The sequence below is a fragment of the Diceros bicornis genome, chromosome 16 (genome assembly GCF_020826845.1).
Source record: "Diceros bicornis minor isolate mBicDic1 chromosome 16, mDicBic1.mat.cur, whole genome shotgun sequence".
Lineage (NCBI taxonomy): Eukaryota > Metazoa > Chordata > Mammalia > Perissodactyla > Rhinocerotidae > Diceros > Diceros bicornis.
The window spans coordinates 29196805-29213214 of NC_080755.1; the positions used below are offsets into that span (position 1 = coordinate 29196805).

General features: G+C 39.3%; 1 protein-coding gene across 2 annotated transcripts in view; it reads left to right on the plus strand.

Annotated features, from left to right (window-relative positions):
• Nucleotides 1-16410, plus strand: part of MAPRE2 (microtubule associated protein RP/EB family member 2) — a 144176-nt gene that overhangs the window by 7011 nt on the left and 120755 nt on the right. For both annotated transcript variants that reach the window (XM_058556980.1, XM_058556982.1), the window contains one exon: nucleotides 15552-15613. In XM_058556980.1, coding sequence (XP_058412963.1) covers nucleotides 15552-15613 — 62 coding nt within the window. The remainder of the gene's footprint in view (nucleotides 1-15551; nucleotides 15614-16410) is intronic.

A 16410-nucleotide genomic window follows, 5' to 3' on the forward strand; every position in this document is an offset into this window, starting at 1 on the left:
GCAGTGGGAATGTTTAAACAACACTATCAATGAGTCTATTAATTCTCCATCCCAGCATCTGCTCTCTCAGCACTTCAAGATAAGTTAGACTTGGGGGTATGCTGTTATCTAGGGTTGCGAGATAAAATACACCCAGTTAAATCTGAATTTCAGATAAACAATGATTTTTTTTTTAGTATAAGTATGTCCCGTATATTGCATATATTGTATGAGATACACTCATACAAAAAAAACTAATATCTTATCTAAAATTCAAATTTAGGGGGCCAGCCCAGTGGTGTAGCAATTAAGTTTGCGCGCTCCGCTACTTTGGCCCAGGGTTCGCCGGTTCAGACCTACTCACCGCTCATCAAGCCATGCTGAGGCAGCACCCCACATAGAAGAACTAGAAGGACCTACAACTAGGATACACAACTATGTACTGGGGCTTTGGGGAGAAAAAAGAAAATAAGAGGAAGATTGGCAACAGATGTTAGCTCAGAGCCAATCTTCCTCAAAAAAAAAATTTTAATTTAACTGGGCATCCCTTTTTTTTTTAGTTGTCGTTTGGAGTTTTATTTTATTTTTGTTTTCTCTTTTTGTTCTGGCTAAATTTTGCAACCCTACTCTTATCCCATAATAAATCTCAAAATGACTAGCTTTCCTGCTCTGTAAAACACCTGGTCTGAAACTATATTTCTGGGATACTAAATTAAAATGTCTGAGCTGCCTTCACCTACTAAAGAAAAAAAGCAACCCATTATCTGAAGTTTTCTACACAATTAGCTTAATTAAGAGGGGAAATAAAAAGTAAAACCAGAATTACAAAATTAGCAATCTTTTTGTTTTGTAAGATATTTTCTATTCGTTCACAGACCTTTTAATAGAACAGATATGTCAATAGGTAAATTAAGTTAGATGCGGTAACTTGAGAAACCCATCAACCATGTCCACAGCACATTGCTAATCGAAGTTCCATCTCAGGGGATTCCACTGAAGTTCAATCCCAAGGGATTCCAATGATGCCTTGCTGGTTAAGGGAGGTCCCGGGACCTGTAGCATCAGCATCACCTGGGAGCACCTTAAAATGCAGAATTTCATGCTCTCCACCCCAGACCTTCTCTATTAGAATCTTCACTTTAACAAGATCCCTAGGTGATTCATATCCATATTAAACTTGAAAAGCCCTGAACTAGAAGAGTCACTTTTTCACACATAAATTTTTCTTTTTGTTTAATATCATCCTTAACAAACTCTTTTAACACCTAAGAAGGAATCGTTTCTTTTGATCAAATATCTTCAAGATATGCAACTGTTGTATTTCTATTTTATTCATGTGAAAATTCTAAATGGCCTTTTCTAGTACTGTTTTATAATAAGCATATGTAACAAAATAAGACAAATGTAAGTTTGAAAAAGACTCTCGTATAGCTTAACTTGACAGCCTATAATAAATAACATTCTGGGTTATCCTTGATTAATAGCCTATAAATTAGGTAACACACTTCCTGGCCCTCAAATTACCAGCAAATCTCATTGGTTCTTCTTCATTTCATGTATTGTAACTTTCATAAGAATCTTGATAAGCCAACACCACACATTCATATATTTGCATCCCTACGTTCCTCTCAAACTTAAAGGGCATGCAGTTTGAGCCTATTGCAAATTCCAAACTACACTTGTGAAATTCTGAGTTTTAAAAAGTCATAAAAAATATTCCATAGATTTTAATTCTTTTTGAGTTCAGAAACCTCACTTCTTTATGCCAGCCGGCCTGTTTTTTAGAAGTTATAATATTGTATCATAGAAAGAGTTCTGAAATTGGAGCAAGGACGTCAGAAGGCCTGATGTTTAAAACTAGTTCTGCTGCTGACTGACTGGGTGAGTTTGGGGATGTTACTTAACATCCTTCATCAGCATCCCTCAAATCAAGTTTCTCATCTGTCAAAAAGAGACAGTGGAGTCTGGCATCATCTCACAAGATTCTTGTAAGGATCGAATTAGATAACGTGTGTGTGGGTCTTCATAATGACTGTTATGTATGGTGTCATGGTCATAAGATTATTTAGTGACCTGCTTCAGATAGGACTGGCAGTTAAATATTATATGATGCGGTTTCTGCAACGTGTCTAATTTGGAAGAAAGGTGATGTTAATTTTAACAGTTCCATCTAGGCACTGGGAATGGAACCATAGAGCACTCGTCTTATTGAAATGTAGCTCGTGGCTGTATGTCTGTGGCAACCACAACTCTCCCTTCTGCTCCTTAGAAACTTCAAGTTCTTCTGGCTGGGGAACAATGATGTGCTCTGGGATGCCATGCAATGTATTTCTCATTAGGGTGCCACTCATTGCTTGGTGAAGTCAAAAGACACAATGTTGTTGTTTGTTTCTGCCAGAATTCCTCACAATTCCTCCTGCATTTTTTCCCAGGAAAAAATTATTAATGGATTATAAAACATGCTTCAGTATTTTTAATTACTCAACTCTTTTTATCTTTTTTTATTTTTTATTTTTTTGCTGAGGAAGAGTCACCCTGAGCTATTATCTTTGGCCAATCTTCCTCTTTTTGTATATGAGCTGCCACCACAGCATGGCCACTGACAGATGAGTGGTGTAGGTCCAAGCCCAGGAACCGAACCCAGGCTACCGAAGCGGAGCACACTGAACTTAACGACTAGGCCAGCAGAGCTGGCACTACTCAACTCTTTTTCTAAAATATTATTCTTTCAATTATTTCTTTGAAAACACGTGTTGTTGCTTTTGTTTTGTTTTTGTGAGGAAGATCAGCCCTGAGCTAACATCCATGCTAATCCTCCTCTTTTTGCTGAGGAAGACCGGCTCTGAGCTAACATCTATTGCCAATCCTCCTCTTTTTTTTAATTCCCCAAAGCCCCAGTAGATAGTTGTATGTCGTAGTTGCACATCCTTCTAGTTGCTGTATGTAGGACGCAGCCTCAGCATGGCTGGACAAGCGGTGCATCGGTTCGCGCCCGGGATCCGAACCAGGGCCGCCAGTAGCGGAGCGCACACACCTAACCACTAAGCCATGGGGCCGGCCCGAAAACACATGTTTTTATGTAGCCATCAGAACTATATCATTACATAATTGTTGTAATCAGTTAGTAAGAGCTTTATATCTTACCCAATCACATAATGCCAGATTGGAAGAAGCTGCTTGGTCATTTTGTTCTGGAAAGCCCTTCCTAACTTCCTATCCATTGCCTCTCCCCAAGTCCCATTGGCCCACCCATCCAGGATAGGTTAGCTGGCTCACTGTGGTTTGCCTTGAATTCCCCACACATGGGCCTCCCCTGCACATAAATTGGTTGGAGATAGTGATGGACTCATAGTCTTGTCCACATCCCCAGGCCAGCGCTAGACACGTAAGTATTTGGAACTGTTTCATCATTCTCCGACACCAGTGCTTTGTAGATGAAGAAATGCAGATGAAAGTTTTCTTCTGTGCTGGGAAATGGGGTACTCAGGTAGGGCTCTCCTGGTCATTGGTCTGCAGTTGGGTTCCCTTTTGGTGCTGTCTTTACTATGGAAAATATACAGGGAGGGTGGGGGGGAATGCTTCTCTCCCTGCAAATAATCTCTGAAAGTCTAATGCTGGGACTTTATCCCTTTTGCTTAAAATGTTAACACGTTAAATACCAACACCTCTGGGAGGAATGGCACTTTACACTTGGTGTGAAGGTTGAGCAGCTGGCAGGTTTTGGTAAGCATTTGGGGAGAGACAGAGATCATGGTTATCTGACAGGAGAAGGTAGGGAACAACAGTAGGTTCTAGAAAAGATAAATGGTGGAATGCTGCCAAACAACTAATTCTGACAGATGTTACAATATTTTTGTCTTGACTCATACCATAGGTCACTTTTTCATTTAAAAAAAAATCACATTTGTTGTCTATAAAATCTCAGGATGGAACATTTGCCCCCATCCTGCCTCGCACCTATGACAAATTTCATCCAGCCGTACTCTCAAAGCGAACCCTGGGGATTTTTTTTCAGATGTTTGTTTTAAAATCGTAAACAAAGTGCAGGTACTTCTGCACTGATGTTTGTAAGCTCACATTAAAAGCAAACAACTGAACTGTAGGGAGTTTTCACTGTATTCACGAACCACTTGGTCTTTTTATTGTGGAAGGAATGTTCTGTCAACTCAGGGATAGACAAGCTGATGGAGGGAGGCTCAGCCCTGGAGACTGCTGTTCTGAAGTAGCAGGAGACTGATTAGGGCTTTGGACTCAAACTGTACCCAGAAACAAGAACCGTCTGTCCTATAAGCCCATTGTCTGCCTTATTTGAAAGGAACATGAGGCCCCTGGTACTGCTTACCAACAGCTCTCACAATTAGCCACACAGACCACAAGGAGTATAATTATACTCAAGAATGTGTGGCTTTTTTCCCCCTTGGGAGTCTACCACTGTACTTACCCATTAGCATGGACACCAACGCCAGTCGAATTGAGTTGGTCAGGTTTATCCCTTGTGGAAGAATATATTAGGTTGTCTTTCTGTCCTAAACTACTTATCTGAGTGTCTGTGATGATGCTATTTATGGTAATTTGCCCAGACCCGGGGCCTTGGGTGGGGTTTGTAAGTCATTCAACACCTTCAGAGTGTATGTACCCTGTTGAGCAATCTGACGCAGGTGAGCCGTGCAAGGTGGGTAGAACAATTGTGTATTCTATACACTGTAACATGGAGCCTGAGTCCATTTGAGTCATTTTCCCTTAGGGTTTGTGGCCCATCCCAATGGAAAGAAATTTTTAACAATACATTCTTTGGAGGCTCAGTGGTGTTTTAAGGGTTGCTCTTGGAATCTGAAAGCTGTGTACATTTTTTTGTTTTTTCACATTTTGGATTTTTTTTTAAATGTTAAACAGTTAATAGCCTTGGGCTTCATTATGACTGTTAATAATTCTGTATGACTGTGATTGAGAGAGTTTACACCTTGATTTCTCTATCTGAAAAACTATGCAAATATTTGTTACTAACGATCATGAATAGAAACTCTAGAGATTGAAAAATTGAAAGAGCAAGGTAAAATTATTCTGGATATGAAGAATTAGAGAAATGATAGTCAAAGAGGAAGCAGCAGTGTCTACCAAAATATTGAAAAGTAAACATGAGTTAGGTCAAAGAATGGTTGTCTCTAACTACCCTCCTTATTCAAACAATGATCCTCTTTTAAAATCTTTGCAAGTTAGGCACATCACTCTTAGTGTTTTTGTTATTAATGAGTCAATTTAAACTGATTGTCAAGGGACCTGATTCTCATCCCAATTTAAAACAACTCAACTCACCTGTGGCCTTTAGCCTTCGCAATAAAAAGGGTTGCTTACCTTCACCCATCCTTTCCCCACGAGATAGCCCAGGACTCTGAAAGGTAGTTATTAACCCATCTTTCTTAGAAAAAAATATAATAGAAAATGCAATGGGAACTGTATTTTTTCCTTTGGAGAATCCGTAAATTTTTCAAAACAGGAAAATATATAGTTTTGATAGTCCACTGGCACACTGAATCTTTTAGTTAAATTGGAATAGGCAGAAGTAGTGATAAGATTCAAACTTCCATTGAACATATGGAGAATGCCATCATATCTCCCCAAAATCTGAAAGTAGTGTGATTTCTGGCAGAGCAGAGACACTTTACAAAGCATCCACTCAGAAGCCTTCCTGAGCTCACTTTCCCTGTGCACGTGGTTGTTAGTGTTGGGTCATCTCTCCATCAGTCAGCCTGGGCTGAGGTAAAGAGGTCAGATTTCGTATCCTGTTAGAGATAAGGGAAGACATGGGAAAAGCAGAACTACTGACCCAGTCCAGCAGTGGGTTGTATTGGGCTGCCCCAAAATACAGGCAAAGGCAAGAGGCCTGCACCCTCCTGGTTCTCAGGTTGTGCTCATGGGGAAGACCAGGGGATGCATTAGCTGTCCCCGTGGGGAGCAAAAAGGAAGCACTTTGTGAGATGGGGAGGAACAAGAAGGCAGAAAAACTAGCTTGTCTAGGAAGGATTGAAAAGATCTGAAAGAAATAAGAATATTAAACACTGCATTAAATGAAGTAATATCTACAAAGCATGAAATTCCTGCAACAATCTGATGAGCTAGCTTTTTTTCCTTGGCTGCCAACCTTACAGAGATGGTAGTCAAACCACTGGGTTTGCTGAGGTCACGACTACGAAGAAGCAACAAAATAGGTTTCAGAAGGGCCAGTGAGGGTCCTGCTCAAAGGATTCCTTGGGGTCCTTTCATGGAGACCACATCTACAAGATCCCTTCAGACAAGGCATTCTCTCCCATTCTTTTTAAGCAATTGGTTTTCCCTAGAGTTGATTCTACTTTGATATTTCCTGACCCTCTAATTAATTCAGATCCAATTGACAAGGGAGATGTGTTCAAATTCAATTATTTAATAGTGATCATGATAAAAATCGTAAGTATTCTCCGTTTACATAGAAATTTACAGTTGCTAAAGAATTTTTATACATAGCAACACTCTAAGTAGCTGCACTTTACAGAAAACGGTGAACACTAGAGCCCAGAGTTTAAATGGTGTGCCCAGAGTCACACACTTGGGACAACCTCAGGCCCAGGGAATTTGACTCCAGGTCTAATGTTCTTTATACCAGGCAGGTCTACAAATGATAGTTAGATTCTTCAAGTAGCCCTTAAAAGTCCCTTTAGCCCAAAAAGATACTGAATTATAACAATATCCTAACCTCCAACCACCTCATATTTCCCATGGAAAGATGCATAGGGTTTCCAAAAATTGGTTGATAAATCCATTTTGGGTACACAGCCCACCATAGATGAAGACTCCTGATACTCTGGCATTGATGCTCACTTTTCCCTCAATTTGAAAATGTAAGTGCACCTAGGAAGGCCGTGATGACTTGTCCACTCCTGTTAGAAAGTGCTGAGAATCTCAAAAGTCATTTTGAACCTGATACTTGTAGGAAAAATGATACTTCACACTATAGAGTTGTGGAAATATTTAGCATTTGCAAAGTTTAAGTTTTTAGCTCATTTTTACTTTTGACGGACAGAGTTTGGCAGGTCATCCGAACATCCTCCTGACTCGCAAGCACACTGCATGTATGTGTGGTGGATTCAGCTGAATCAATTGTTTATACAAAGGAAAGATAACAGTGGCTTCATTGAGGGTGCCTGTGTAACAAGATCCACCAGCCATTCAGGTCAGCAGAGAAGAAATAACAAATGTTTGTTATTAGCACTTAAACACATTTGCACAGATTAATCAATTAAGTACATATCATCTTGGTCCCTAAGGACCTGGAACCCTGGATGAGTACATGACTACGGGGGAATTCGGGATGTGGAGAGAGAGGAGAAGAAAGAAAAAAATGAAAAAATGATGTGCCCCAAGGATGGACTTGACCTCCTTAATTTTGCTTTGGTCCATCCTTGGTAGCAAGGTCTGAGCTATAAATCAGTTTATTTCAGCTGGGATCATCAGAGTGAATGGCCCATCTGACTAAGTGCAGGTTAGATTCCGCAATCTGCTAGGAGGTAAAGAGCTCTGAAGCAGAGAGATCGTGTGCCTTGCAGCTCAAAATGTGGTCCCCGGAGCAGCAGCATCAGCATTACCTAGAAGCTTTTAGAAAGGCAGAATCTCAGACCCCATCCCAGACCTGCTGAATCATAATCTGCATTTTAACAAGATTCCCAGATGACTCTTGAAGAACATAAATAGCTTTCAAATTCTATGTACTGCTCAAGAGAACAGCAGTCATAAATTTTTCCCTTTTATTCCACTCTCCCTGTCAATATCACTGCATTCACAACCCCATGATACAATTATTTGTGTGTCTGTCAGCTCCTTGGTGGCTGCACTGTCTATTTTTCACCCTTAGAGCCCAGCACGTAGCGTGGTGCCTGGGATATAACAGGTGTATAAGGGGACACTCGAGCTCCAGCTCCCAAGCCCAAGAACCTGAGTTTGAATCCCACACCTGCCACAAGCCTCAGTTCACGTATCTACAAGGTAGGAGTGAAAAACAGCACCCCTCATAGGGTCATTGTGGAGGGTAAATTAGCTGATGCCTGTAACATACTTGGCCCAGCACCTGTTGTGTAGTAGCTACACATACATGGTAGCTGTTGTTCTTATGTGCTCAATAAATGTTGAACAAATGAATGAATAGGAACTTCATGTAAAAAACTTAACAAAGATCAAAACTTGGTGCCCTGTTGCTTCAAATACATGAAATTGAATTTTAAAATAATAGGCAAAGGAAGCCTGACACAAACAGGAGAAGAAAAAGAATGGGTCAGAATGGATCCATAGGAAAAGCATGCAATTCCGAATCAGAAGACCAGAATTTGGGTCCTAGCTCTGTCCTTGTTAGCTGTGTGATCTTGTGCAAGAAACAAGCTCCTTGAGCCTCAGCTTCTTCCCCTGAAGAATGGGATTAATGATCCTCTCTATTTCTTGGGGTTATGCAAAAAAAGGGTTTTGTAACCGACAAAGTAGGAGGGCAGGGCCCGCCTTACTTGTCTTCATATCCCTACCTCAGCACAGTCCTGGCACATGCGAGATGCTCCATAATGTGTGTTTGTTCAATTGGATTAAAGCAGGTACTCTCAACGGGGACAAAAAGGTGGATATTACAATGGTTCGTGGCCCTCCAAAGATCAACCTTAACAGACAAATCTTGTTCCTTAGCATTCAGCTTCTTGGGTGTGGGCAGTGGGATGATGTGGGAAAAAGTCTAAAATGGCTCCTTGTGGGCGAGGGGGTGAGGGAAACAATGATGGGGGAGAGAAGGTTGAGAAACTGAATTAGGAGTTTGGCTCTGGGACTTGGTACCAGATGATAGTTCCTAAGGAAAAAACACAAAGGAGAGAAAAAGCGGCTAGCCAAAAAGCAAGCAGAGTGAACCTCTAGAGGAAGTAGTGAAAGAATCATGATTGCAAGATTTGGATGAGATGATATATGTGAAAGAAGTTTGCAAAATTAAGAGCTATAGACATGTATAATTATGGAAAGTAAAGGCTTTAAGAAATATTTTCAAGTTGGATATTTTACCTGGATTTATTTCCCATAATAGATTGATTTTTCCACATAGTTGTTTTATCCTTGACAGTGTAAGTGGTGCTTCTGCTCTGGAACGTCCCTAGGTTATTTCCCAGGTGAGTGGAATTCAGCATGAATTTCCCCATCGAGGAATTTAGTTACTGACACAGTACCCAAACTTTTTGTAAGTGGACTCCTCTGTAAGGCAGACCCCACAGCAGGGACCCCAGGAACGGTGTTGGTTGTCACATTAGCATTCTAGGGTCCACATGGCTCAAACAGAAAACTTGTAGGCAGAGGCTATGCAGACATTCCTGCATATTTCAACAGGTTCCATCCACTTACCAACACTTTTAACAGACTCTGCTGAAAATGTTGGAGTTTGAAAAGATTTCCACACAGCACAACGCAAAAGTTGGACAATAGTTACCATCTTTTGAGGGACATCATAGCAACACTCCATACCCAATGTCCTAACAACCCTCTTGTCACTGCCAAAGTCTTACTTAGATCTCACGTGTAGCCCTTTTAATACTTCTAATATGTTAGTGTGTTCCTTCTTTGGATAGGCAAAAGAATAAAGGACTATAAAGACAGGACACATGTAAAGCACAGTTTGAGTTTCCACTGTGACCCAAACACTAAACTTGAACCCTGGGCTCTAAGTGAATCTGATACTGTTCTCTGTGCTACTTTCTTGCTTCATGAACATTCTGCTATATTTCATTATCAATCACACTTATGAGGAAAAGAGCTATTCTTCTATTCCAACTATTCTATTTTCAAGGATATCTAATTAAAAATGGAAAAATGATAAGTGAAAATGATGTAATTATCAAACATTTCACAGAATTATAATGCACGTGGTATTTCTCACATACGTAGTTTGTCTCATGTTTTTTCTTAGAAAGAATTTTACTTTCTAACATTTAGCACTATGAGTATTCTATTTTAGGACAGAAAGGGCAATCAAAAATTATTTTAATTCTGGTTCACATGGGAAGAAGCAGATGGATAAAGGAGAATTCTAAGAAGAGGAGGTTAAGCTCAGTTTGTATGAAAAGAACTGAATTTCTATTTTATTATAGCTATCACTTTAGATCGTTTCTGGGGATTATCTTTTATTTCTATCGAAGCCCAAATCGCACGACCAGAAGAAGTTTATAACATCATTACTATTCTTAATATATACCACCAAAATCCCTTTATCAGCTAGCTATAATTTTTCAAAAGCCCTTAAATATACAATATGGGTCATTTGGTAGTTTCCTTTACTTAGGGAGACAGGAATGTTTTGTACCATACTCAATACCCAAGATTCAGTGTAATTTGACCTCCTTTACTTGCCAGATAATCTCATTTGGTTTGGTTTCCATGGTGTGTGCTCAGCTCTGTGCTTCCCAGCAATCCTGCCTCTATTCCCCGGGGGAAGTTGAACCAGGCAGGCTCCTGGCCTCCCTCTGCTGCCCCTGGGGAGGCGCTGAGGCCAACTGGAGACCACTAATTGAAGCGATGCTCGGTGGAGCCAGGTCTCTCAAAGGCTGATATCGAGTAGGATCAGCCTAAGGATTAATAGCCTGTGACCTTCTGTTAATGGGTATAAGCTGCTTTATTCCTAGAAAGCTGTGGACCTCCCACACTAAAGAATGTGATATACAACTGGAGTGATTCAATATCTCCAAGCAGCCAAGGGAAGTTTGGAATTCAGGATACATGCTCGTTCTGAAGATCCAAAGATAGCTAGGTCAACTCCTGAAAGGAAAACCTGGGTTCAGGTCCCAGAGGTGTTCTATTCTTGGAAAAGCTGGAGCAGCTGGGGAGGCAGTAATTCCTGTCTCTTTGTGAGGAGAATGCTTTAACCTTGTGTTGATCAGAAGTCTCATTGACTAGACACACAGCATTGAAGAGAAAGAGAGCTCTTACTTCTTTCAATGGCATGGCATGATTAGAAATATCTTTACCACACTTTTTTCATTCTGATGAGCCTGGGTGGTTTTATGGCCAGACACAGAAGCAGTCTTTTGCAGGGATTCTCTACCTAGGACAGATGTTCTGCAGTGCCCACACACATGGGATGCTAGAATTCTGAGTTTGTTCTAAGAAAGAGGATTTTAAACTTCTAGAGGATGAGGGAAAATGGACTTTTATAGAAACAGAATGTGCTTTGTTAAAGAGTTTGACATGTCATGACTCTGATCCTAATGAAGATATTTGGTTTTTTCAATTAAAACAAAACCAAGCCCAGAGCAAGCAGCTGACTTACGGCCACTCGTTTCTGAGGAGCTGCCTGGCATTCAAAATGAGAAAAGTCAACATGGTCTCTCCAAACGTGAAGGGAGACTCTGCCAGCTCCCTTGTGTGGGAGTGATTACGGTTATGCCCTTATTTAGCCTGTGGCCCAGGTTAGAATACAGAACACCTGCCTTTGTCATCCACAAAAACCACAGAGAATGAAATTCTATTCCTGTGCAAATAAGATGTGGAAATTTTGGAAATTCTTGGAAAGCATGAACTCAAAGGTATGAGAGATCATTTCCAAAATGCAGAGTGTATCAAACTGCTATTTAGAAGTCACTTCTTGTTTTGAGTGTGTGTATTTGCATCAATATTTTGAATTTTAATGAAGGATTGGGAAGGTTAATGTGGGAGAAAGGGTAACAGCAAGAAAATTCCAAGACAGGCAAGACTGAACAGCAGAATGTTGGCTGTGGTTTCTAAATGCTAGAATCGTGGGTGAGATTTTTTCTTAAATCTGTACAAAGTGGAGCAAATTCCTGATCCCGTCTCACCTGCTGCCTTAGGGCTTTCGTTCTTCTCTGAAAAGGTAAGAAAATAAAAGAGGTATCTTGCTCAATTCTAATTGTCGTCCGGTCTCCTGATTTTTAAAATTAACCTTTGATTTTGAGAATTATACATTAACATGTAGTTGTAAGAAACAATACCCAGTGCCCGTTACTCAGTTTCTCCCTCAATGGTAACATCTTGCAAATCTATAGTACAATGTCACAACCAGAATTTTGACATTGATAGATGTTCAAGGTACAGAACACTTCCATTACCACAAGGATACTTCATGCTGCCCTCTGATGACCAACCGCTCTTTCCTCCAGCCCTCGGTCCCTGGCAACCACTAATCTGTGCCTCATTTCTATATTTTTCTAATTTCAAGAATGTTAGGTAAATAGGATCATATAACCTATGGGATTGGCTTTTTTCACTCAGCATAATTCTCTGGAGATTCATCGATGTTTTTGCATGTATCAATAGTTGATTCCTTTTTATTGCTGAGTAGTAATCCATGGCAACCACAGTTTGTTTAACCAGTAAGCTGTGGAAGGACATCTGGGTTGTCTCCAGCTTTTGGCTACTATGAATAAATCTGCTATAAACAGAAGTTTTAACTTCTCTGGAAAAATGCCCAGGAGTACAATTGATGGGTTGTATGGTTGTTGCATGTTTAGTTGTTTGTTTTTTCTTTTTTTTTAAACAGCCAAATGTTTTCTAGAGTATCTGAACCATTTTGTATTCTCATAAGCAATATATGAATGATCTCATTTCTTCTCATCCTCATCAGCATTTCATGTTGTCACTATTTTTAGCCATTCTGATAGGTGTATAGTGATATCTCATTATGGTTTTTAATTTTCCCTTACCTACTGGCTAAGGATGTTGCATATCATTTCATGTGCTTATTTGTCTGTATACTGTCCTCAGTTAAATGTCTGTTCATGTCTTTTGCCCATTTTCTGATTGTTTTATTGTTTTGAGAGTTTTAATATATTCTAGATACTAGTTCTTTGTCAGATATGTGGTTTGCAAATATTTTCTCCTAGTTTATACCTTATATTGACATCTGCTTCACATGGGCAATTTTGATGAAGTCCAATTTATCAATTTTCCCTTTTATGGATTGTGTTTTTAGTGTTAAGGCTAAGAACTCTTTGCCAGGCCCTAAATCCCAAAGATTTTCTCCTATTTTTTTTTCCTAAAAGTTTCATAGTTTTATATTCTATATTTACATAGTGATCCATTTTGAGTTAATCTTTATATAAAGTGTGAAACTCATAGACAATAACTGTTATATTCTTGCCAAACACTACAGAGAAAACTGTTGCCTCACTGCCACCCCCACCAGTGGGGAGCCTAGACCTCCACTGCGGTAAGGCTGTGCCTCATTGAGCACCTACTGTATTCCAGGAGTGGAGCGAAAGCTCTCCAGGTGTTTCAAATCAACAGCAAAGGCCCAGCTTTTAAGGTGGCATGGACAAAAGACAGAGCAGATACTAGAGTCCGGTGGACTCAATTAGAATTTGTCACTTTTTAGCTGTGTGATATTGGGCAAACTGCTCCATTACTCTGAATGTCAGTTTCTTCGTTTGTAATAAGATGATTTTGAGGATTAAATTAGATAAAATATGTGAAATGACTTGCGCAGGGGTGTTCAACAAATGATCTCATTCTTTTCCAAACTGATCCATTGCAGCTGTTGAAAAATTAGCAATGGGCTGTTGTCAGAGGACAAAAGAGGCCAATTGTCTACAGCCAATGCTGAATTATCTAAGGGCTAATTACTTGGTTTATGCATAAACTAGGAAGCTCATACTCTTGCTTCCTAGCTTGGTGGCCAATACTTTGTCTAGTAACATAACTACTGGGTACTAGTTAAATAACGAGGGTACATGAAAATTTTATTCTGATTCAGTTAAAATTTCTAGAAGATTGGAGGATTTAGGGGAAAAAACTGACAGGGATGGGAACAGATTTTGTTTTTTTTTTTATTGATGTCATAATAGTTTATGACATTGTGAGATTCCAGTTGTACATTGTTATTTGTGAGTCACCATATAAATGCGCCCCTTCACCCTGTGTGCCCACCCCCCAACTCCCTTCCCCCTGGTAACCACCAAACTGGGAAACATTTTTTTAATCTGATCTTTTTTAGTTTTATGAACTATCATTAAATTATGGAAAATGTGAAATACTCATAAAGTTAAATTCTATTAAATGTGATGAAATTCTACCTGAAGGAAAAAAATTAAAATTGTCAGCTTACCTGAGTTCACTTCTTGAAACCATTCATGTTAAATTTTATGATTTTCAAACAAGTCAAATTTTACAAATTACTTTTGAGCTCCCTTATTGAATAGTATAACATTGAGAATTCAGCTATCACCTTTACTTATATTCTCTCAGCACTTACCATTTTGTGCTTTGCATTTTTCTTTCACCATCTCTTCTTTCTCTTATAGAAAAAGTATAAAACCTCCCTACTCCTTTAAAAAAAAAAAAAATTCTTCTCCAAGCGATATCTCCAAAACTATGTCTGGGATTAATCGCATTATGTTGGATCTGCCACAAATATTTTATTTTTATACAATTGATTTTAAACTAAATAAGCACCAAAGGCATTTCTGAAACGGCCATATACAGAAAACACAGAAGAGCAATGTGCAGGGTGAGGGCTTAGGTGGAAAGTAGACCAGGGTCATCTCTAATCTGTTTCTTGGGGTGGTGGGAAGACCATTAAGGCTCATGCACATATGCATATCAGGTCCCTTTTAGCTGCTTCTACTTGAGCCCCAAGCAGTCTCCCCAGGGACCATCCACCCCACTCCCAACATTGGACCCTCAAAACCTGGAGCTCGGACACATTTCTCAGCCTCTAGAATTGGATCTGTCCTTCATCAGTTAACTGTCTTATTTATACAGAGCATGTTTTGAAGAGAAATAGCTAATTCATATAAAGAAAATAAATTATTACTCTTTGGTATATATATTTTGAAGTTTGATCCTGGCATTGTTTATAATGCTTATCCTGTTAATTTTATTTATTTATTTATTTATTTTCCCTCCAAAGCCCCAGTAGATAGTTGTATGTCATAGCTGCACGTCCTTCTAGTTGCTGTATGTGGGACACGGCCTCAGCATGGCCGGAGAAGCAGTGAGTCGGTACGCGCCCAGGATCCGAACCCGGGCCGCCAGCAGCGGAGGGCACGCACTTAACCGCTAAGCCATGGGGCCGGCCCTATCCTGTTAAAATTAAACAAAAATCTTTTGACTAGAAGAGTAAGCCTATGTTGATACCAGATATAAAACCTGCAAATTAACCTACGTTTCGGGAAGTCAATACTCTAATTGATGTTGGCATTTGATATCCTACTAGAGGCACTGCTTCCTGAGGTTGTCTGCTAACATATGATTCTCATCACATCAGACTATGGAGGGTGGGGGGAAAGTAAAAAAAATTCTCTCACAGGACTGATGTTATAATAAATATTCACAAACTATAATAAATCAACCTAAAAATTGATCTAATAGATTGAGAACCCTGTTGCTTGGCTGACTTAATGTCTCTCTTATGGTAAAAACAACTGAATTTGGATATTTTGTGTGCATATTTTCTTTAATCCCCTCTTCCATTGCTGGCCACACCCAATGAACTAAATTATAAACTCTTTGCTTCTATGTTTTCATCATATTAAATGCTCTCTCTTTTTTCTTTTTTTTTTCCATTTTTACTATCCCAGTATCCCATTTCTCAGAGGAACAGTTCATCTCGACAGCCAGGGAGAGAGCCTGGATGCTCAAGGTAAGGTTTAAATATAATTTGTATTCTATGACTTCTTGTTTACAGATTAAATTGGAGTATTATAAATGCCTCTGTAACAAATTTATTTTCAAAATTCCATTATACAATTAAAACAAATTTTTGAGTAAACATGCTCCGTTAAAACATTATTTTTTAAACTATATTCCATTTCCCATTTATACTAATGGCTAATTAACTGCTATCAGCAATTCTTCTAAAAATGGTTGAGCCAATTAAAGTTTAATTTGGAGATATTATTAGTGATAAGTGGAGGGAGAGAATGTCAAGTTATAGTCAAACGACCTCATGATATTTCTAATTGTGAATAAGTGATTATTTGATCTTGTTAAAATCAAGGCAACTGCTCTATTGACTTTACAATAGAGAGAGAGAGGTATCTCGAAAAGGAGATGAAGACCCGAGAGAGCCTTATTTTTTCAGTTTGGGATTTGTGTTTAAGACACAATCATTTGACCTTCTGTTATTTCTCACTGGTAATCTGAGTCTCTCTATCTAATAGTGCCTTCAAGGTTCACTTCCAGGAGCTTCTGAGAACAAAGGAACAATTAACTCAAATTCCGCCAGATGGCAATATTTGGAAAGCCATCCAGAGGTTTTGAAGCTAAGAGCTCCTATTGTTCACTCAGAGAACAGTCTCACAAAGTATAACATCCTAAATTTCACCAAAGGTGCTCTAAACGTCTTTCATTTCACTTTTTCCCCACAGCATCAAAAATTTTTACTAAAGGGGGGAGAAAAAGTTGTGTGGGGGTATGTGTTCTTTTTTTTCTTTTCAT